Here is a 24,352-nt window from a genome sequence, read left to right on the forward strand (position 1 = left end):
TATATAAAAAGGCTCCTGGAGTGTAATTCCGTTACTATTATTAGATTCAAAAAGTGTTCATTGTTTACTTTGAGATGGAAGGGAGGAAGGAGGATTCATGGGGTAAGAGAGGTCGAGGAAGCTTATCAAACAATCTCAACCTTATGTTACTTCACAGAAAGACCCAGAAGAGGAGGAGAGGGTAGGATTTGAGCTGGAGTGGAATAGTTTGGCCTAAGTGGAGTGTGAGAAGGGAATTGCATCTGGAGAAAAGGATTACACAGCCACAGAAAGTACCTACTTGAATTTATAAAAAACAAACAGGGAACAGGGACATAGGTGTCCAAACCCAGTGATGTGATTTTGTGGTTGTCTTGGCGCTGCTCCACAGGAGAGGGGTTAAGATGTGGACTCTGTGGCTGCAACGTGACGTCTTGAGCAGTTACTGCTTGCCAAGCACTGCTCTAGGCACGAGGGGTGTTGCGTCGAGGATGGCAGAGCAGACCTCTGTTCTTTTGGAACATTCTAGTGGGGGGAACAGAATGAACATAGACGAATCCAGGAAAAGGCAAACAAACATGGAGAGTGATGTGGGGGTGCTGGTGATGGTGGCTCAGGGCAGCACAGCTCAGGTGGCGGGAGGCAGCTTCCGGCAGCAGGTTGCTGGTTCCGCACCCTGTTGTGTGTTCCGTGTCAGCAGGGCTCCATCTCGTCTCATGTTTCTAAACTTTGAGTCTTTATGTTTTGACGTCCAGATCAGCAGGTGGGGTCACACTGAATAAATGGTAAATACAGAACATCATGCTTAAGAGTTTTTATCTATTTTTTTGTAAATTGGGGCTGGTCGATTCTGTACATCCCCTTTTTAAAAAAAAATGTAGTTGGTTTACAATGTTGTGCCAATTTCTGCCGTATAGCCAAGTGACCCAGTCATGCGTATACATACATTTTTTTCTCATAAGATCCTCCATCATGTCCTGTCCCAAGAGATTGGATACAGTTCCCTGTGCTGTACAGTAGGGCTCATTGCTTATCCATTCTGAGTGGAATCGTCTGCATGTACCTTTCTGAATCGTGACATTAAGGGAAGAGGGAGGAAAGAGCAGACATGTACTTTGAGTCTCCTCTTCTTCCCTCTGCAGATGACATCAAGGGGAAGAGCGGGGATGGCTCAGCATCCGAAGAGAATCAGTTTAGTGACGATGAATATAAGACCCCTCTGGCCACACCTCCGAACACCCCACCCCCCGAGACAAGTGGCAGTAGTGGGGAGAAAACACCTCCGTTTTCTGGTGTTGAATTCAGTGAAGAGCAGCTTCAGGCACAGCTAATGAGCACGAAGATGTACGAGAGGTACTCGCTGTCCTTCCTGGACCTCCAGATCATGGTGGGACGAGTGAAGGACAACTGGAAGCACGTCCAGGATATTGACGTGGGACCGACCCACGTGGTGGAGAAATTCAACGTTCACCTCCAGTTAGAGCGGCGGTTGATTTACACTTCAGATCCCAAGTACCCCGGAGCCGTGCTCTCAGGCAACCTTCCAGACCTAAAGATCCACATCAATGAAGATAAAATAGCAGCTCTGAAGAACTGCTTTGCTCTCCTGACCACCCCAGAAATGAAGACTTTGGACACTCAGTTTAAAGAGAAGATTTTCCCCCAAGGCGGGCAGCGGGGGAGTTTGCAGGACTCCGTGATGAATTTAACCCAGAGCATCGTGACCCTGGAGCAGCACACCCGGGAGGTTCTGGTGGAGTCCCAGCTCCTGCTGGCTGAGTTTCAAGTGAACTGCATGCAGCTCGGCGTTGAGAGCAACGGCCGGTACATTTCTGTGCTGAAGGTGTTCGGTACCAACGCTCACTTCGTGAAGAGGCCTTACGATGCCGAGGTCTCCCTCACCGTCCACGGTTTGCTCCTAGTGGACACCATGCAGACATACGGTGCTGATTTTGATCTTTTGATGGCTTCACACAAGAACCTGAGCTTTGATATCCCAACGGGGAGCCTCCGGGATAGCAGGGCCCAGTCTCCTGTCTCTGGATCCAACGCGGCCCACTTCACCAATGCTGCCACACTAAACGACCAGTCAGCCACGGGTATCTCTCTGGACAGAATTCTCACCAAAGAACAAGAGTCCCTCATTAAGCTGGAATATCAGTTTGTGAGTTCAGAGTGCCCATCGATGAATTTGGACAGCACTCTTCAGGTGATTTCACTACAGGTGAACAATTTGGATATTATCCTAAATCCAGAGACAATTGTGGAGCTGATTGGTTTTCTTCAAAAGTCCTTTCCCAAGGAAAAAGATGATTTGAGTCCTCAGCCTTTAATGACTGATTTTGAAAGAAGCTTTAGGGAACAAGGAGCCTACCAGTCTACCTACGAACAAAACACTGAGGTCGCGGTGGAAATCCACAGACTTAACTTACTGCTCCTGCGGACCGTGGGGATGGCACACGGGGAGAAGTACGGCAGGAAGATTGCAACGGCGAGTATAGGGGGCACCAAGGTCAATGTTTCCATGGGCAGCACGTTCGACGTGAACGGTTCTCTTGGCTGTTTGCAGCTCATGGATTTGACCCAAGACAATGTCAAGAACCAGTATGTTGTCAGCATTGGGAATTCCATAGGCTATGAAAACATCATCAGTGACATCGGCTACTTTGAGTCTGTATTTGTCAGGATGGAAGAGGCAGCCCTCACCGAAGCGCTGAGTTTCACCCTTGTTGAGAAATCGAAGCAGGAATGTTTTCTCAGCCTCAAGATGGCTTCCCTGCATTACAACCACTCTGCCAAATTTTTGAAGGAGTTGACATTGTCCATGGACGAACTGGAGGAAAATTTCCGAAGTATGCTGAAAAGCGCCGCCACCAAGGTGACCACGGTCCTGGCCACCAAGACGGCCGAGTACAGTGAGATGGTGTCACTCTTCGAAACTCCACGGAAGGCCCGGGAACCTTTTGTCTTAGAAGAAAATGACATATATGGGTTTGGCCTCGAGGCCTCTCATTCCGACACTGTAAAGCTGATCTTGAACATAAACATCGAGTCCCCAGTCGTGTCTGTCCCTCGGAAGCCTGGGAGCCCCGAGTTGTTGGTAGGACACCTGGGACAGATCTTCATCCAGAATTTTGTGGCGGGAGATGACGAATCCAGAAGCGATCGTCTGCAAGTGGAAATCAAAGACATTAAGTTATATTCTTTGAACTGCACCCAGCTGGCAGGCAGAGAGGGTCCTGGGCCTGAAGTAACCCGGGCGTTTTGCCCTCCTGCTGGGTCCGCCAGTGCCAACAGTCAGGAGGAAGCACATTTCACCCGACACGATTTCTTCGAGTCTTTGCATCGAGGTCAAGGTGAGGAGTGTGTCTCTTTTGCCTCATTTTGTTTAAACATTCCGTGCCCAGCTCACGCGGTACTTAGCTTAAAATAACAACAAAAACGTTTCTTAGAGGTATCCCCAGTTAATATTTAAGAAATCGAAATAGAATTTCAGTAGGATATTTGATATTAGGTTGGTATGTTTTCAGCTTTTTCCATTGAATAGCATATTTGGCAAAGTAAGAAGTTTTTTTGGCCGTGCCCATGGCATGTGGAAGTCCCCAGGCCAGAGACAGAACCTTTGTCACAGCAGTGACCTGAGCTGCTGCAGTGACCATGCCAGGTCCGTGACTGCTGCACCACAAGGAAATTCCTAAAAAAATTTTTTTTAAGTGGCCCCCTTGGGTGAGTGCTCATTTACAGAGATGCTTCAGTGAGTCAATTCTGTTAGAGTATTTAATTCGGTCAAATACATTTTTATTTATTTATTTTTTTGGTCTTGTTGCCATTTCTTGGGCTGCTCCCTCGGCGTATGGAGGTTCCCAGGCTGGGGGTTGAATCAAAGCTTTAGCCGCCAGCCTACACCACAGCCACAGCAACGCCAGATCCGAGCCACGTCTGCGACCTACACCAGAGCTCACGGCAACGCCGGATCCTTAACCCAAGGCCAGGGATCAAACCCACCACCTCATGGTTCCTAGTCGGATTCGTTAACCACTGAGCCACGACAGGAACTCCTCGGTCAAATACATTTGATTTTTTCATTCCTAAGCTGTTGCTCTTTCCTAAGTGATTTTTTTTTTTTTTTTTTTAGGGCCACACTTGCAGCACTTGGAAGTTCCCAGGCTAGGGGTTGAATCGGAGCTATAGCTGCTGGCCTATGCCACAGCCACAGCGATGCAGGATCTGAGCTGTATCTGTGGCCCACATCACAACTCACAGCAGCGCTGGATCCTTTAACCCACTGAGCCCTTGACCTCGTGGCTATTAGTCGGATTCGTTTCTGCTGAGCCACAATGGGGACTCCCTGATTGAATATTGTAACCTAAGATACCTGGAGAGGTTGACAGAAATAGAATGTGAAATTAAGTCTCTGGATGTTATGTTCTCCTTTGAGTATTCTCCTGTTTTCTGCAATGGTTTGGTCCAGGGTTCTAGGAATAAAATCCCTGTATTTGTGGGGTTTTTTTTTTTTTTTTTTTTTTTTTTGTCTTTTTAGGGCCGTACCTGTGGCATATGGTGGTTCCCAGGCTAGGGGCTGAATCAGAGCTGTAGCCATTGGCCTACACGACAGCTACAGCAATGCTGGATCCGAGCCACATCTGCATCCTACACCATAGCTCACAGCAGTGTTGGATCCTTAACCCGCTGAGCAAGGCCAGGAATCACACTCGTTCTCATGGATACTAGTTGGGTTTGTTACCACTGAGCCATGACGGGAACTCCTGTGCTCTTGAACCGATCTGCTAAAACCAAACAGTTCAGTCTATTAGTCTTGGCATCTGCAGAAATCGGGTAAGCACTAGATGACGTTATTGATTGGTGGGTAAATTAATGCCTTTGAGTACTTCCCCTGTGGTTCTCAGATGTTAATTCACTGAGTCATTTACATGTTTGCCAAGAGATTGTTTTCTCCGTTTGGGATAAAAGTTGTTCACTTAGGAGCTCCTGCTGTGGTGCAGTGGGTTAAGAATCCATCTACAGTGGCTCCGGTAGCTGTAGGGGCATGGGTTCGATCCCCAGCCCAGTGCAGTGGGTTAAAGGATCTGGCATTGCTGTAGCTGTGATGTAGCTTGCAGCTTCAGCTCAGATTCAATCCCTACCCCAGGAACTTCCATATGCTGTGGCTGCAGCCATTCAAAAAAAAGTCATTCACTTAGAATCTTGTATTGTCCTTGATTCTGGTTTAGGCCCAATAAAAGGGATCAATCTATATCTGAAAGCTGGGTGTAGATGAACAATTTGGTTTGGAAAAATGCCAGCTTGGGAGGCTAAGAGAAGCTTAATGTGGATCCTGACCTGGGTTAATGTTCACCACACTGTTTGTTTGTTTGTTTTTGTCTTTTGTCTCTATAGGGCTGAACCCATGGCATATGGAGGTTCCCAGGCTAGAGGTCAAATTGGAGTTGTAGCTGCTGGCCTGCACCACAGCCACGGCAACACGGGATCAGAGCCTCATCTGAGACCTACACCATGGCTCATGGCAACGCCAGATCCTTAACCCACTGAGGGAGGCCAGGGATCAAACCTGCATCCTCATGGATCCTAGTCAGATTCGTTTCATTCTACTGAGCCATGACAGGAACTCCAACTGCACCATATTTTAAAGCCACCAAATGGAGCATGTCATGAAAATAGTGTTTCTTTTTGTGTATAAGTTTATTTTGCACCTCTGCTTGCTCTGAGTTTTTGTTTTGGGAATAGTTATCGCAGTTTGTCCTCAGTCATAGGCCCCAGGTGCCAGGCTAACCCGCCCTCCTGGTCGAAGAGCAACTCCTGGGCTTTGTTTTATGCAGCCTCCACTTTATCAGCAAGAACGCAATAAGTATGAGTGTTTCCAGTCTGTCATTTCCTCTCTTACACCAGCTTTTCACATCCTGAACAACACGACCATTCAGTTTAAATTGGAGAAGATCCCTATAGAGAGAGAATCTGAATTGACTTTCTCCCTTAGTCCAGATGACCTGGGAACTTCTAGCATCATGAAGATCGAAGGAAAATTTGTCAATCCAGTTCAGGTAAACACCTTAATGATGTTTAATCAGGACAGTTGAAGTCATGTAATTGTTTTACGTTTATGTTCTATAAACACATTTTGTTACATGTTATATATATAAAATGTTGGAAGGAAAAATATATAAATTCAGAGAGGTCATCCGTGTGTATTAATGTCGATAACTTGTTCCAATAAACATGGAATCCTTTTACCGTAGCCTTCTATCACTGTTCTTCTTCCTGTGGAGGGGGCTGAGTTCTGCAGAGGAAGAGGGGAAATCCTTGATTCCATTGCCATTCGGAAGCGAGGAAAGTTATTGTTTAAAAAGTCAGAGCCTTTCTTTCCCAGGAGGATATAATTCTTGTCACACCTTTGACATATCTGGCCCAGCTGATAAAACAATCTGATTATCTGAGCTGTTGACAGATCCTTTCAAGGCAGAATTAGTCTTGCCCTCGTTGAAATGAACTGGTTCGGGGGGGGGGGGGTGTGTGTGTGTGTGTGTGTGTGTGTGTGTGTGTGGTGTATGTGTGTATATATCTGTCATCCTTTCTCCTTCAAAAGTATCATTTTTCCTACTTTCACAGGGATGAGAGCGAAAAGCATAACATTGTAAAACAGCAAAGACAGGCAGGATCTTAGGACGGTGGACCCTGGCCTTGGGCACTGATGGTCACTAGTCTGGCGGCTGCTCTGCTGCTCATGACATGTGTACCTTTTAACTTCAGTGCTTCCTGGACGTGGGTCTCTGGGTGAGAGAATTTTCCCCGCATCTCTTCCTTTTGGGCTTTTAAGCTTTTGCCTTGTCAGTGGTGGTTACTTCAGATGAATTTTTTCACCTAGCGCATAATGTGAATTCTGTTGGGTCATATTGACTTCCTATTTTTATGGTTACCATTGACTTAACTTACCACAGTAAGTACCATTTTTTGCTGAAAATCTTAAAAAATTGTTGACAGTCATTCTTTAAATTATTATGTAAATCTTAATTTAGTAATTTAAATAATTACAGTATTTTATTTTGAAAAATTAAAAAAATAGACCAAAGTAGAATAGTCTAATAAACTCATGGTCCCATCTCTGAGATTCAATAGTTACCAAGACTTTGCCACATTTGTCTTATCCATCTTTTTTCACCCCCTTTGGGGAAATATTTTAAGGCAAATCCCAGACCTCATCTCATTTTTAACCCTATGTTTTGGAATGTATCACTACAAACTATGTGCATTAAAAAAATAACTATAAGGAGTTCCCTGGTGGCATAGTGCGTTAAGGATCTGATGTTATCACTGCTGTGGCTCTGGTCACTGCAGGGGTTTGGGTTGGTTCCCTGGTCTGGGAACTTCTGCAGCCTGCAGGCAGGCATCGCTGAAAAAAAACAACTTATAGTTTATATAGTACCATTATATCGTATTATCATGCCTTACAAAATCAATGAAGATTCCTTGGTATCATCTGAATTTTCCTCCATTTTAGATTTCAGAGACATTTTTGAAATGTCTGAATCATTTGTTGGAATTTGAGTCATGATCCAAAACAAGGTTTTCCCATGGCATTTGGGGTGATACATCTTGCGGTCTCTATTCATTTAGTTTCTCTCCCACCCCTCACCCCTCCATTCTCATTATTTTATTGGGAAAACCAGATCAGTTGCCCTGTGGGATGTCCCACATTCTGGATTTGGCTGTTAGTTTGTGGTGTCACTGAACTTGTCCCCCCCCGCCAGCCCCCCATTTCCTGTGCACCGTAACGTAACTCTGCAGGTTTACCTGGATTCAGGCTTTTTTTTTTTTTTTTTTTTTTTTGGCCAGGACACTTCAAACGTGGTGCAGTGAAAAAAATAAATAAATAAGACATCACAGACGTGACTTGGATCTGGCGTGGCTGCGGCTGTGGCGTAGGCCGGCAGCTACAGCTCCAATTCGACCCCAGCCTGGGAACCTCCACATGCTGCGGGTGCAGCTGTAAAAAGACAAAAGACGAAAAGAAAAGTGGTGCAGGGTACTTTATATTGTCTTATATTAGGAGGCAGAGAATGTCTGATTGACTCCATCAGTGATGCTGAAATTGTTGATTGCCTTCAGGGGGCAAGATTGCGGATCCCTCCATCGTAAAACTCCCTGTCAGTCATTCCTAGAAGGGCTTATCCACTGGTAATTGTGGTGGGATTCATATTTATTTAGGGGTTACAAAATGATCACTTTCCAGTTTATCTTTTCTGTATCTGTTTGGCATTCCTCTGTTAAAATAATTGTCCTTAAGTAAATAAAAAACTTCCTGAAAAAAATTTTTTTTGGCTCTTCCCACGGCACGTGCCAGTTCTGGAGCCAGAGATCGAACTTGAACCACAGCCGTGAACTGAGCCACAGCAGTGACAAGGCCAGGTCCTTAACCCTCTGTGCCACCGGGGAACTCCTGAAAGTATTTTTAATAAGAAGTTCTAATTAAAAACAAAGTAAGGGAGTAACATAAGTCATCATGGATCATCATTATTATCATTAAAAAGTCCTCTATGTTTGTTCAGCTGTACTAAGCATGGATCGTTATACTCATTGGTGGTGATCAGCAAGTTTTACAACCGTGAGTCTTATTTCTCAGTTCTAAAGTATAACTACGTTAGACGTCTAGCAGTGTTCCCTTCAATTTCTGTAATTGTGTTTGCGGGGTTAAAACCAGAAAGAGTGCTTTTGCTGATTCAGGCCTACAATTAATAGCACTAATTGGACATTCACTGTGCGTAGATAATTTCGTGAGGTGCCCGGGGAGGGCCTTGAGTTAGTCATGGGTCAGAGAGGGGTAAGGACAGAAAAGAAGCAAAAGAGATAGTCCTTGCTCTCAACTAGTTTCTAGCCTCTCGGGGCCAAAGCCGTAGAAACCTCCGTGGGTGGCGTGCGTGAGTGCCGCGGCGAACGGTGGCGGAAGAACTCAGTCTTTCTCTTTGCGCACAGGTGGTGCTGGCGAAGCACGTGTACGAGCAGGTTTTGCAAACGCTGGACAACCTCGTGTACAGTGAAGATCTGAATAAGTTTCCGGTCAGCGTTGCCTCCTCGCCTTGCCCGAATTCTCCTCTGCCTTCCCTCAGCTCCTGTGGCGAGCCTTCCATTGAAAGGAAGGAGAATGGATTGTTCAGCCACGCCAGCCTCTCCACCTCTTCTCAGAAGTCTTTGTCCGTGAGGGAAGTCAGATCCTTTACCCAGATCCAAGCCAACTTCTGTATATCCGAGCTTCAGGTGCAGCTCAGCGGAGATCTGACTTTGGGGTCCCAGGGTCTTGTGAGCTTAAAGTTTCAGGATTTTGAGGTGGAATTCAGTAAAGACCATCCTCAGACTCTGTCCATTCAGATTGCCCTGCGCTCTCTGCTGATGGAAGACTTACTGGAGAAGAATCCGGACTCCAAGTATAAGAACCTGATGATGTCTCGGGGCGCCCCAAAGCCGTCTAGTTTAGCGCAGAAGGAGTATCTCTCTCAGTCTTGTCCTTCCGTGTCCAACGTGGAGTATCCGGATATGCCGCGGTCTCTCCCTTCCCACATGGAAGAGGCGCCTAACGTCTTCCAGCTGTACCAGAGACCCACCTCGGCCTCCCGGAAGAAGCAAAAGGAGGTCCAAGACAAGGACTGTCCCTTGACCCCACCTCCTTCTCCAACAGTAGACGAGCCCAAGATATTTGCGGGAAAGAGTAAATTTGATGATTCCTTGGTCCATATCAACGTATTCTTGGTGGATAAGAAACATCCAGAATTCTCTTCCAGTTATAATCGAATTAACCGGAGCATCGACGTGGATTTTAACTGCCTGGATGTGCTGATCACACTGCAGACCTGGGTGGTGATACTAGACTTTTTTGGAATCGGGTCCACCGCAGACAACCACGCAATGAAGGGACCACCCGAGGACGTCCTGCAGAATGTGAAGTCAGAGACAAGCACTTTAACAGAGTCTGAACTCCAGGATCCCGTTAACACCAAACTGGATCTCAAGGTATCAGTTCCCTTTGGCTCCTGTAAGTTCTAAGAATGCATTTGGACTTGTTTACCTAAATGCGTTTACTCTAGAAAATAGATCCTATTGGCAGGGGGTGTATATCGTCTTTCTGGATGTCTGTTCCAAAAGGGTGGACGATACTGTTTTAGAAAAAGCTTTAGCATTAATCCCATCAGGAGGCAGGGGAAATACATGGTGTCATTAACTTCCTGTCTTTCCTTTGGGCTGTGTAATTCAGTGGAATTATTTAGCTTCTCTCAGGCTGTTTCCTCATCTTCCATCGTCTAATTGAGATCGCTGAACGAGGTAATTGTGTCAAACACCTCGAAAAGTGTCTAGTCTCGAGTAGCTACTTTAAAACTTGGCTTTTATCATCATCTCCCTCTCACTCACAATACTACTGGCTTTTATTTTTATTTTTTTATTTTTTTGTCTTTCTTTTAGGGCCACACCCACGGCGTATGGAGATTCCCAGGCTAGGGGTCGAATTGGACCTGTTGCTGCCGGCCTACACCAGAGCCACAGCAATGCCAGATCTTAGCCTCATCTGCGACCTACACCACAGCTCAAAGCCGGATCCCTAACCCACTGAGCAAGGCCAGAGATCGAACCTGAAACCTCATGGTTCCTAGTTGGATTTGTTTCTGCTGCGCCACGACAGGAACTCCCTATTGGCTTTTATGAGGGCAGCAGTATGGGTGTTAAGAATGAAGTCTCAGGAGTTCCCATTGTGGCTCAGAGGTAAGGACTAGTACCCATGAGGATGCAAGTTCGATCCCTGGCTTTGCTCAGTGGGTTAGGGATCTGGTGTTGCCATGAGCTGTGGTGTAGGTCACAGATGTGGCTTGTATCCTGTGTTGCTGTGGCTGTGGCGTAGGCTGGCAGCTGTAGCTCCCATCTGACCCGTAACCTGGGAATACCGTGGGTGTGGCCTTAAAAAGCAAAAAAGCAAAAAAAGAAGAATGACGTTTCAAATGTCAGCTGCCTGGATTTGAATCCTGGCATTTTGACTCTTTCTTCCTCAAGTTCATCGATAACCAGAGGGTTTTGAATGGGGCCTACAGCACATGAGGGCTCAGTGAGCTGATGGAGGTCAGAGCGCATGGCACAAAGTAAGCCTTCAGTGAACGAACGGTCCCTGTCATTCCTTTTACTAGTCTGAGGATTGCCACACTTGTAACTTGTCCTCGGTACTCCTAGATGTTTAAAAAACACTTTAAAGACAGCAACTGAATTCCAGGCTTCTTACTCTGGGGAGCGTCGGCCCGTTGAAGGTGGTACCACTCTAGAGCTCTGGGCCGCCTGTGTGTGCCGAGGATGTACAGCTCTCAGCGAACGTGGACTTGCATCTGCTGCTCGCCAGGAGTCAGGAAGGAGAATCATGTTTTATCCAGTGGCCGTTCTTCTTATTTCCTTGGCGGGCAGGAGGCTTTATGCCCGCAGAAATGGAAGAGAGAGCTGAGCGAGCACGGGTTTCAGGACCGTTGCAGTGCCTGTGGCTGCTGCAGCTGGGTGCGGTGAGATGGCTGGGAACTGCAGAGGTTTCCCCATTCCTTTGGACGTCGTGTGTTTGTACCTGGGTTCTTGGGCTGCCTCAGGAACCCTTTGGTGTCGGATGTGGAGTCCCCCGGGGCTTTGTGTGGATAGACGGAGCTGGCTTCACAGGAGAACCAGGACTGGATAAAGGCCCACCAACAACATACTTTTTTACAACAAGAAATTTTGAAAACATTTTCATTGTGAAAAATGTCCATCATATCAGTGTAATGAACTCCCACATCCCTAACCGGTGAGCTTTATCACATTCATCTAATCCACTCCCCACCCCCCCTTTTTTGGTGTGTGAAAGCATTTTAAAGCAAATTCCAGAGAAGTCAGTTCACCTCTACATACTTTAGTATTTATTTCTAAAAAATATGGCATTTTGGAGTTTGCTTTGTGGCTCAGTGGTTAACAAACCCGACTAGGATCCATGATGATGCAGGTTCGATCCTTGGCCTTGCTCAGTGGGTTAAGGATCTGGCGTTGCCGTGAGCTGTGGTATATATAGGTCACAAGGTGGCTCAGATTGTGAGTGGCTGTGGTCGGCAGCTGTGGCTCTGATTTGACCCCTAGCCTGGGAATCTCCATATGCTGTGGGCGTGGCCCTAAAAAGCAAAAAAAAAAAAAAAGCATTTTCCTACATACCCACAATGCATTGTCACATCTAACTAAATTAACAAGAATTCCTTGGTTTTAGGTTACACCCACCATCCCATAACCAGATTTCCTTGATTGTCTCAGAAATGCTCTTTTATAGGTAGGTTGTAGAGGAACAAATGATTTAAGAAACTTTGTCTCTTCATTGATCTCTACAATTCAGTGGAATACTTTGCTCTTCTAAACAGTGGTTTCCTTTTCTACAAAATGAGCAGAACGACATAAAATGATGTGTGAATCTTTTGAATGGGGATCCAAATAAGGCTCATGTGTTAATTTGCTGCCATGTCTCTTAAACCTCTCCCCGGCCTTTTGCCTCCCAGGCGGTTGTCTGGGGGAAATTGGCTGGGTCCTGCCGCATTCTGGATTTGTCTGTCTGTTTCCTCATGGTGCTATTTGGCTTCTTTTATCTTCTGATTTTGGAAATGGAAGTTAGCTCTGGAGACTTGATCAGATTCAGGTCCAACTACTTTTTTGGGAGGAGCACCTCATAGGCGGGCAGAGATTTTCCTGCTGCATCATACCAGGAGGTGTACAGCATCCGGGCATCCCAGTTTTAGTGTCCCCCAGGTTCATGCTAAGAGTAGACTCAGGTGGTAACAGCTGGGTTCCTCCAAGCAAAGCATTTTTAGACCCATTTTATATGTTATTTTGGTGATTAGGTGCCTAGAGGTTTTTTACTTCCTCCTTGGTGATAACCTCATTCCTTTGCGATCCTTCTGTCGTCTGTGTCAGAGACCACTGCAAGGGAAGCTCTGTGGCACTGGAATGGTCCCCAAGGTCATTGCTCCATCTGTAATAGTCCCCTACTTTTTTCTTTCTCTACAAATGTTCTTTCCCCTTCCTTTCTTCCTATTATTTTCTTTCTTCCTATTATTTTCTTTCTTTGACCATTTCTTTTTCCTTCTAATCATCCATTCGTCAAACATTTACTGAGCACCTACTTGTGGGGGGCATTAAAGATAAAGGGGGGAGTATTGCTGGTCTCTGCCCCTTGGGAACAGAGTGTGAATTGGGGTTTGAGCTGTCCCCTCTTCTCTCCTTCTCTTCAACCAGTGCATTATCCCCAGTGATGACACCTGGAGATACCTGCCTCAATAATCAGAGTCTTTTTTGGAGTTTAAATGACAGTCTTACAATACAGGATTTATTTGTTTCAAAGAATACTCTTCCTAAGGATTTTAATAGTTTTCTTCTTATTTATAGTTGTCTGGGGGAAAAAAATCTTTGATTTTGGTTCTTTTTTTTTGGTCTATTTAGGGCTGCACCCTTGACAGATGGAAGTTCTCAGGCTTAAGTGTTCACGGCCTGCGACACATCCACAGCAATGCTAGATCCAAGCTGTGTCTGCAACCTACACCACAGCTCATGGCAATGCTGGATCCTTAACCCACTGAACAAGGCCAGGGATTGAACCTGTGTCCGCATGGGTACTAGTTGAGTTTGCTACTGCTGAGCCACAATGGGAACTCCCGATTATGGTTCTTAAGTGAAGTCCCAGTTGGTCAACAGGGAAAGTAAATATTTATAAAGATAAACGTATTTATTGTTTTGCTTTGATAAACTTCTTAGGGCAGATTTTACTTAATGAATCTGTATGAGGAGTTCCCGTCTTGGCGCAGTGGGAAAGAATCCGACTAGGAACCATGAGGTTGTGGGTTTGATCCCTGGCCTCACTCAGTGGGTTAAGGACCTGGTGTTGCTGTGAGCTGTGATGTAGGTCACAGATGCGGCTCAGATCTTGCAAAACGCAACTGTCGCTGTGGCATAGGCTGGCAGCTGTAGCTCTGATTTGACCCCTAGCCTGGAAATCTCCATATGCCCTAAAAAGCAAAAAAAATAAAAAAATAAAAATGGATCTGTATGAGTGGTTACAGAATAGTGCAATATTAAAGATGAATGCAAAAATGAGAAAAATTGTTTTATGATGTAACAAACATTTCACTGAATATTTCATATCTATTCATAGAATAGATGAGGCAGCCATAGAGAAGACACCACAAAACCTGGGTGTTTGCTTGTCCAGTTGAGATCTTTTCTTTCTTTCTTTCTGTCTGTCTGTCTTTCTGTCTTTCTGTCTGTCTTTCTGTCTTTCTTTCTGCCATTTCTTAGGCCACTCCCGCGGCATATGGAGCTTCCCAGGCTAGGGGTCAAATCGGAGCTGTAGCCGCTGGCCTAGGCCAGAGCCACAGCAATGTGGGATCTGAGCCACGTCTGTGACCTACACCACAGCTCACGGCAACACCGGATCCTTAACCCACTGAGCAAGGTCAGGGATCAAACCCGCAACCTCATGGTTCCTAGTCGGATTCGTTAACCACTGCGCCACGACGGGAACTCCAAGATCTTTTCTGATCTGCATTCTCTTCTTACGGTTTGGCTGGTGGGAAAGCTGAAATGAAACTGGCATCAATAAAGTAAAAGCCTTACCTTCAGGTTTCCTGAGACTTTGAGCATCTTCCTTGATACTGTTTGCCTGAAGGATATCTTTTTCCTCCAGTGAGACTTGTCCTGCTTTACCTCCTGTGTTCTTAGGTTCATTCGCTCTCTCTCGTGTTGAATAAGACCACCAGTGAGCTTGCTAAAGCCAACGTGTCCAAATTAGTGGCACACCTGGAAATGATTGGTAAGTGGGGAAAATCAAGATCTGGGAGGAATTAAGGTCCTGCTCGCACTTCTGATTGTCCTCGCAGGCTAAGTAAGGGGTGACTAAGTGGCTTGATTGTGATTATTGGTCTGGCAGGGATTTCTGGCCGTGGTTCCCAAATACTGGTTTATGGATCAGAATCGTCTGAGGGGCTTGTTAAAAATGCCGATGCCTCATACAACTCCCTTCTATCCCAAGAATCTGATTCTGTAGGTGGAGCATCTATTTGTGTTTTTTTTGAAAAAAAGAAAAAAAAAAAAAAAGAAAAGAAAACCCTCTGTGGTGACTATATAATTTCTTTGTACAAAATTGGGACATTTTTGCACATGAAAGGGGGCATTATTAATAATGGGAAACAGACATATCAGAGGGCTGTCCCTGGGAAACCAAGGTGTGTGTTCACTCTATTGCCATAAATAGAGGGAGCCACTGATGGGGGCATGGTTTTAGGCAGGGGGGATATTAGAGCAAAGCTGGCATTCTTTCTCTTGGGACTGTGTAGTTTGAAATTCTTAGGAGAGCACAAGCTACATCATGTTCTAAATCAGAGGAATTTATAAAGTGTGCATCAAACACTAGTCCTTCCTTAAGCAACTCATAATGAAATAAGATTACAATGCTCAAATGTTGGCTCTGTAGTAAAATAAGAATGTCTTTTGGGGAAGGAATGAACTGAAATTGAGGTTTCATGCCTGGCATAAATTAATTTATAAAAGCTTCCTCCCGGGGGAGTTCCCATCGTGGCTCAGCAGAAACGAAACTGACTAGCATCCATGAGAATGCAGGTTCGATCCCTGGCCTTGCTCAGTGGGTTAGTGATCTGACGTTCCTGTGAGCTGTTTTGTAGGTCGAAGATGCAGCTTGGATCTGGTGTTGCTGTGGCTGTGGTGTAGGCCATCGGCTACAGCTCTGATTCGACCCCTAGCCTGGGAACCTTGATATGCCATGGGTGCAGCCCTAAAAAGACAAAAAAAAAAAAAAAAAAGTTTCTGGAAGAGATAGGTCTTTAGAGTTGGGAGAAGCTTGGGTATTTTTGTTAGAGGACATTAGGAGTCAAAAATAAGTATGTGTTTTCAGTTCACTGGGAGCAAAACTAGCCTGCCAAATATATACCCCTCGGTCATTGTTTTATAATACTAACCAACTATGATGATAAAATTTGTTTTATAGAAGCAGCAGTTCAAAATATTCCTCCTCCGTATCCACACCATGTTAAGAATGACTCATTATAGGTTGACATCCCAGGTGTACATGTTTCAACATTTCTTTTTTGTTCTACCCACCTTCCAGAGCTTTACTTGTGTTATATGAGTTCCAAATCTGTGTCTCCAGTGTCTATCTCATTAATTTTTGCCTTTTAATGAAGTCCCTCTAAAACCCTGATGCAGTGCTGCTTGATTAATTGACATATATCTGACACATCTTCCTTGATTCTTTTATCTATAGTGCAGAATAGACCTATGATATTTCACTAATTCTAATTAGTGGTCTGATCTCAGAAGGGATCACATTTGTAAATGTTTTATCCTTTAAATTGTGTATGCTTTTAAATTCTTTACCCTTATAAATATTAAAGTGTGACGTTGCTATAGTATTTCAGTCCCTCGATCTTCTGCGTTGAGACTCTTTGAAATAGTACATAAAATATCTTCCTGTGTGTATTGGAATATGATCATTTGCTTTTGACATTTAGTTTTATTAAACAATGTGTAATTATCGATTTTTGTTCCAGACAAATTTAAGGTGTGTGACAGAAAAGAGATACCTAAGAATGTGTTCTGATTTTTAACATTCCTAGAGGGAGACCTGGCCTTACAGGGCAGCATCGGGAGCCTGTCTCTAAGTGACCTGACATCCCATGGAGAGTTCTACAGAGAACGGTTCACTACAAGTGGGGAAGAAGCACTCATCTTCCAGACTTTTAAGTAAAAATATTGATCTTTTGTAACATTGTGTCATAATAGCTTGCTTTTTCACAGTCTTACTGGCTAAACAAAGAAGAGAAGTTTTTAAAAATCTTAGCTTCTTATGTAAAATTGATCTGATGTAGTTGTGAGGAATCCTGATTTATATTAAAATGGATCTGCCTTGAAGTGGGCTGCTCAGCTTTTTAAATAAATGGGGCATAATTAAAATCATTCTGAGCCTTGTTATAGTCCAATTTCACACCAGCTTGTTAGGTGACTTTGAGCAAGTTGCTTAATCTCTCTGCATCAGTTTTTCTACCTAAATACTGAGGGGACTAAATTAGATCAATTTCCATTTAGCTCTCAAAGTTCTGGAGTGATTTCAGTCTGAGACAGTTGTTGAAGATACAGGTTAACATTATTCATTTTTCCCCTGTATAAACACAATCTGTATTGAATCCCTTTAATGTTACAATTTAGAAGGCATCTTTGGGTCTATGTAGTTATGAGAGAATGGTTTTCTCAGAAGGGAAAAAATGGTGTTTTTTTCCAACGTTTTGGGGAGCTGTTAGAAAATATATCCAACTTTGTCCCCAAATATTCTGGTCAGTGGTAGTATTCTTTTTTTTTTTTTTAAACTTGCCAGAGTGATTCTAGTGTTCAACCAGAGTTAAGAAAAACAGTTCCTAAAGATGTCTGAGGACTTTTTCTTTCATTTCCAGAGGGAGTATAGCCTACTCTACTGAGAATTTAGATGGATTTTTTTGTATTGTTACCTATCACAGTGTCATATTCTATAATAAATGAGATAATTAATATAAAACTCTTAACTCTCTGCCTGGCACAAAGTAGGTGCTCAGCTAATATGCGTTCCTTTCTCCAGTGACTGTTTTATATAATAATTTTTTATTATGGTACCACGTTCCAGTAAATTAAATTGAAATCCATTTTTAAAAGTTTTCTAATTTATCTGTGAGTGTAGATGCTAAAACTCTTTGACTTGCAGTTCATGGAAGTAAAGAGCTTTCTGCTTCCAAAGGACAGATTCCCGCAGAAACATGGGTCTGTTGCCTAATTTTTTTTACTCATTGTTTCATGGTCTTATTTTTATTATCTTTCAAGCCCATATTGTCATGGTCGTTGCTGGAAGAGTGAGCAGGAATAATCGCTTTTCCTTCAAGGCAGGGAAAGAGAGGCTCAGGTAAAAGCTCTGAACCACGGGTGGCTTCTGAGTGAGTTCTGGAACAGCCGTGAGTTCAGCACCCAGAGCTATCCCCCTGTTTATAGCTCTGGGATCACCCCAGACTTTCATTTAACATCCTGGCCCGGTGCGCAAGCTTAGAAAGGAAGTCGTTACCAGAGTTTACTTTCTAAGACCTGATTGTGGATTTCCATTTTAATGCGTAGAGCTGTGTTCTAGGGAAACACCACAGGCAGCCCAGTTTTCTTCCGTTACTGATTTGCATCTGGCTGCTTCTGGCCCTTCCTCACAGATACGGGCGGCCTGACCCTCTGCTCCGGAGAGAGCACGACGTTCGCGTGCGCCTGCAGATGGCCTCCGTGCAGTATGTGCACACCCAGCGCTTCCAGGCCGAGGTGGTGGCCTTCATCCAGCACTTCACTCAGCTGCAGGACGTGCTGGGGCGCCAGCGAGCCGCCGTTGAGGGCCAGGCGGTGGGTACTTTCCTTCATCCATGATGCTTTCTCAGTTCGGTCAGCAGAACGTTTAAATCTCTGGAGATCAATCTGGGAAATTTCCCTGAAAAAAGTAAAGGTAATCAGGTCATCTTAAGCTTACTGGCGTCCTCCGTGTAGCTGATTACAGAAATTTCACTGTAATCCGAGAGTTTATGTTCCTGACTCACCGTATCTTGTTTTAGTTACCTTTAAAGTGTAGCTTTAGCTTGCTCTCAAAAACATAAGCAGAGTTTACGGATAGCACTTGAGACTTCTGGTCCCGAGAGTTCCCGTTGTGGCTCAACAGTAATGAACCCAACTAGTATCCATGAGGATGCGGGTTTGATTCCTGGCCTTGCTCAGTGAGTTAAGGATCTGGTGTTTTTGTTTTTTCAAATATAGTTCTCAAACTTCTTAATTCATGGCTCCTTTAACGTCTTGGAAGTTTTTCCGTTGATACATCCTAGGCCAAAGGAAACACCTAATGGTCTTTCCACTTTGAAAGTAATTAAGTCTAAACCTAATATGTCCATATGTCCTAACTACTCAGTAGCTCTTTGAAGAAAATAATAACACGTAAGTGAAAGATAATATTTTTATTTCATTCTTAAATAACCATAATTACTTCCTAGTAGGATGTATGTGCCTCTTGAGCCCTGAACAACTTCTCAAACTTGGAATCAGGTTGGACATCCCAACCCTCATTTCCTGTTCCATGTTTATTTTCTCATGGTACTTGGTTTTTAATCACAGCAACTGCTGAAGACCCGGCTTCACAAAGATGTGACGACATTGAAAGGAATGTAGCATGAGCTAACATCGAATGTAAAATACCTCAAGCTAGTAGTTTGTGCCAGCAGATGATGTGTTTCCCTCAAAAATTTAAAATGTCCTGGCAGTGCACCTGTGAGTCTGAGGCAGCCCCCGTGGTGTCTTGGCACACAGTTTGGGAACCACAGAAGTCGATTACAATGTAGCTTTTTGTAAAACTTGTTATTTGGTTATTTTTAAGCTTTATCCAGTAAAAAATTATAATTTAAGTCTTTGGCGTGGCAATATTTAAAAATGTTATGTTTTGGAGTTCCTGTCGTGGCTCAGTGGTTAACAAATCCGACTAGGAACCATGAGGTTGCGGGTTCGATCCCTGGCCTTGCTCAGTGCATTAAGGATCCAGCGTTGCCGTGAGCTCTGGTGTAGGTCGCAGACGCGGCTCGGATCCCACGTTGCTGTGGCTCTGGTGTAGGCCAGCGGCTATAGTTCCGATTCGACCCCTAGCCTGGGAACCTCCCTATGCCGTGGGAGCAGCCCAAGAAATGGCAAAAAGACAAAAAAAAAAAAAAAAAAAAAAGAGTTGTTTTAATTAAAATAAACTTGAATATGTTAAATATGTTACATTCATTTGAGTACAGAATCAAGGTTAAAAAGGGCATTTGGAGGAAAGTCTCCTCACTTGCCCTCAGCCCCCAATTTCTATCCCTGGAAGCAACTTATGTTTTTGATTTCCTGTGTTTCTTATAGAGAACGCATTTTTATTTATTTATTTTGCCTTTTTTAGGGTCACACCTGTGGCATATGGAAGTTCCCAGGGGTCCAATCGGAGCTGCAGCCGCTGGCCTACGCCATTGTCATAGCAACGCAGGATCCCAAGCGTGCATTTTTAACTCCCAAGAGTGCATTTTAAATATGAAAGTACTATAACCATATTATAGGGAATCTGGAAAAAAGAATCAGTCTTCTAACACCATCGCTATGTTTTAATTTATTTTTGTTGTTTTTATTTTTTTTTCCTATACATGTCTCCTTGATTATAGTTATGGAGTATACAGCCTTTTTTCCTCTCTTTAGAAATATAAAAAAAAATTTAGTATTTGGTACATATAAAAGAATATCTGTAGCATGTATGTAAGTTATAAAGTATGATGATAGAAGGAACATCCATGAACCCACCACCAGAATAAAAACTGAAACATTACTATGGTTCTTCCCTTGTCTCATTCTGTTGATGGCTCAGGTAACACACTCCTGATTTTTGGGCCTGTTAGTTTCTTTAAAATTAAAAATTTCTGTGCAATATCTTTTGTTTTCCTTGTCTGACCTTTATAAGAATGGTGTTGAGCTGTCTTTAGTGTTCTGAGCTGCTGTTTTTCCCCCCCGGGTTAGTGTGTTCATAAGGTTCATTCAGGTTTATATGTGACTGCATTTCCTTTGTTGTCGCTGTTGTTATTTCATTGTGTGTAACACAGATGACTTAGCTGTTTCCCTGTTGAACACATGGGTTGTTTCCAGTGAGTTTTGCTGTTGGGGCTGGATCTCACTAATGCACATGTGTAGGAGCTTCTCTGAGATGCTTAGGAGTGGAGTTCCCGGGCCCTGGGGTATGCACGTGTTTCTCTTTACACGATCATGCCAGGCTCTTGTCCAGAGTGGCTGTCTCAGTCATACGTCTCCATCGGCAGTGTGTAAGAATGCCTTTAATTCCTATCTTGCCAACACTTGTATTGTGAACCTTATTTATCTGGGGCCAATTAATGGGTATAAAATGGTATTACATTTATGGTCGACACATGCTTTTCAAGAAAATGTTTAAACTGAGGAGTACTTTATAGTACATACAGTATAGATGCCGACGTCCTTGGAATCCAGATTCGTTTCTTAACCTTTGTTTGGTATCTTCAGTAGTTTACTTAACCATTTCCTTCTCTCTTTTTTTTTTTTTTTGCTTTTTAGTGCCACACCCATGGCATATGGAGGTTCCCAGGCTATGGGTCTGGGAGCTATAGCTTCCGGCCACAGCCACAGCCACAGCAACATGGGATCTGAGCTGCGACCGCGACCTACACCACAGCTCACAGCAAGGCCAGATCCTTAACCCACTGAGCGAGACCAGGGGTGGAACCCACAACCTCATGGTTCCTCGTTGGATTCTTTACCCACAGAGCTATGACGGGAACGCCCATTTCCTTATTTCTTAACATTTACAGTGCTTCCAGTTTTTCATTCTTATGAGGAAAGCTTCTTTGAATATTTTTGTGTGCATAGTTTTTTGATTCCTTGAATTATTTTTGTAAGATTGGATCCTATAAGTGGTATTGTTTGGTTAAATTTGTGAAATTTTTTGTGAGTCTTAATATAGCTTTGCTGGATGTTATGCATTAGAATTGTTTCATACATTTAAAACAACTATTTTTACATGTGTGACTTAGATGGTAGTTATCGTGAGGAATCCTTTGGGTGAGGAAATGAGACACGGTGCCTTAGAGAGAATTTAACTTTCTGGGGTAAGCAGAAATTAAATAGATACGTTTTTAAAATGTCTTGCTTTATCAGATTATATAAAACAAGTAGAGGGTTAAAGGAATGTTTTTCTATTTTGAATAGGGCTAAATATGTGGACTTTTGAAGAAAAGCTGATCTCAAGGATCTTTAATCCTAGTTGTTTGAATTACTTAGATGTGTGGATTTGAAATTACTTTTATTTATGGAGAGAGCAAAAGACCTATTTTTATTTGCTGATAAGAAAATTAGGCTGTTTTGAAGTTTCAATTCTTTTCTCCAAGAAAAAAAGGGTAATTGGAGTTCCTGTCATGGCTCAGTGGAAACAAATCAGACTAGTATCCATGAGAATGCAGGTTCAATCCCTGGCCTCGCTCAGTGGGTTAAGGATCTGGCATTGCTGTGAGCTGTGGTCTAGGTCGCAGATGCATTGTTGTGGCTGAGGTGGCTATAGCTGTGATTTGACCCCTGGCCTGGGGACCTCCATATGCCACAGGTGTGGCCCTAAAAAGGCAAAAAAAAAAAATTAGTTATGATGTTACCTAATGAGGTATAGTAGGCAGGTGGGTTATTAACATTTTATAGGTAAGGAAACATAGAAACTATTACCTCTGATTGTCTGGGACGCTTAACCTTGGTTAGTTCAGGATTCAGTGCTTTCCCTATTAACATATACCTGTTAAGGAATGTTAAAAGAGTAAGAGCTATACAGTATGCCAGTAATAGTTTATCCCTTTTGAGGCTGTAAGTTAATATGTTAAACTTTTAAAAATTAAAAAGAAAAGGTCTCCCCCTGTCCACGTTCAGTTAGTTGTGTGTGTACTTGCATAGGTTGAAAGGGTCTGCTGTTCATGTGCTAATAGGAGCTACTAGATGATCACTTTCAGTGGTTTAGTTCTGTTTCACTTAATCCTAACAACAACTCTTGAAGACAGGGCCTATCATTATTCCTATTTTTCAGATAAGGAACACCCGCGAGCTGTGACGTTGGTTGCAGATGTGGTTTGGATCCCGTGTTGCTGTGGCTGTGGTGTAGGCTGGCAACTGTTTCTCCCACTGGACCCCTAGCCTGGGAACCAAAAGAACCCGTCTTATTCTCGTTGTTTGGAATCTATATTTTTTACAGTTCAGTATATGAGATACCTTGTATTAGTACAGTATACTTTTGTCAGCTCTTTTGTGGTATAGTGCTTACAGTAAAATTACCCCTTTTTAAGTATAGAATTCAGTGAGTTTTAACCATTGCATCCAGTTTTGTAGCTATAGTTACAGTCAAGGTTTAGGTCTTTTCTCTCATCCCAGAAAGTTTGCTTGTATCCCTCTGCTAATAGTCCCCCGTCGCTAATCCCTGCTTTCTGGTGGCTGTTGGTCGGCTCTCTGTCCCAATAGAATATAGCCATGTCCATTCATCGTCAGGGGATGCTTTTACAGTTGTCTCGCCTTGCCCCAGTTTGTTAGAGATTTTCGTGTTTACGCGTCTGAGGGATATTAGTTTATAGATTTATGAGAAGAAAAGAATACCTTTTCCTGGCTTTGGTAACTGGGTAATGCTGACCTTGTACAATGAATTGGGAAGTGCTCCCTCTTTTGTTTTCAGAATAATTTGTATAGAATTGACATTATTTCTTCCTTCCTATATTCTGGACACAAGTCCTTTGATATATGTATTGTGAATATTTTCTCCAGTTTATGACTCCCCCCCCCCCAATTTTCTTTTCTTTTTTTTTTTAGGGCCTCACCTGCGGCATATGGAGGTTCCTGGGCTGGGGGGGAATTGGAGCTGTAGCCACCAGCCTACATCACAGCCACAGCAACGCAGGATCCGAACCGTGTCTGTGACCTGCACTACAGCTCACGGCAACACCAGATGCTTAACCCACAGAGCAAGGCCAGGGATCAAACCTGCAACCTCATGGTTCCTAGTCGGATTCATTTCTACTGTGCCACAATGGGAACTTCCCCCCACCCCATTTTCTTAATATTGATTTTTGAAAAGCAGAAGTCTTTCATCCTGATGAAGTTCATTATTTTTTTTTCTTTTATAGTTAGGCTGTTGCATTTTGTCAAAGAAATCTGCTTATCACTGGGTGGCGAAACATTTCTCTTTCTTCTTTATTTTTTAAATTTTTAAAATTTTTTTATTTTTTTGTCTTTTTGCTGTTTCTTTGGGCCACTCCCGCGGCATATGGAGGTTCCCAGGCTAGGGGTCGAATCAGAGCTGTAGCCCCCGGCCTACGCCAGAGCCACAGCAACGCGGGATCCGAGCCGAGTCTGCAACCTACACCATAGCTCACGGCAACGCCGAATCGTTAACCCACTGAGCAAGGGCAGGGATCGAACCCGCAACCTCATGGTTCCTAGTCGGATTCGTTAACCACTGTACCACAACGGGAATTCCTCTTTCTTCTTTTAGAAGTTTTATCATTTTAGATCTCCACTTTGAGTTAGTTTTTGTGTATTTTGTGAAGTGAGGGTTGCGATTTTCTTTTTCCTTGTATGTGTGTGTATCCAGACTATTCTTTTCCTATTGAATCACCTTAGCACTCAACAGAGTCCACTGATCACATAGGTATGTGTGTATTTCTTCATTCTCTCTTCTGTTCCATTTATTTATTTATTTATTTATTGTCTTTTTGCCATTTCTTGGGCC

At 43.6% G+C, this 24,352-nt stretch overlaps 1 protein-coding gene across 20 annotated transcripts in view; it reads left to right on the top strand.

Moving 5' to 3' along the window:
- VPS13D (vacuolar protein sorting 13 homolog D) overlaps positions 1–24,352 on the top strand; it is a 256,641-nt gene that overhangs the window by 31,777 nt on the left and 200,512 nt on the right. For all 20 annotated transcript variants that reach the window (XR_002344906.2, XR_014807064.1, XR_014807062.1 and 17 more), the window contains 6 exons: positions 1,122–3,335; positions 5,887–6,038; positions 8,965–9,996; positions 14,734–14,824; positions 16,644–16,770; positions 18,246–18,426. Coding sequence is in view for 6 of the 20 variants with exons in the window: in XM_021095374.2 (XP_020951033.1) it covers positions 1,122–3,335; positions 5,887–6,038; positions 8,965–9,996; positions 14,734–14,824; positions 16,644–16,770; positions 18,246–18,426 (3,797 nt within the window). In the remaining 14 variants the exon portion in view is untranslated. The remainder of the gene's footprint in view (positions 1–1,121; positions 3,336–5,886; positions 6,039–8,964; positions 9,997–14,733; positions 14,825–16,643; positions 16,771–18,245; positions 18,427–24,352) is intronic.

Source organism: Sus scrofa, chromosome 6 (genome assembly GCF_054392235.1).
Source record: "Sus scrofa isolate SSC_HxYL_T2T_F1_AM1 chromosome 6, Sscrofa_HxYL_maternal_Yorkshire_Landrace_v2.0, whole genome shotgun sequence".
Lineage (NCBI taxonomy): Eukaryota > Metazoa > Chordata > Mammalia > Artiodactyla > Suidae > Sus > Sus scrofa.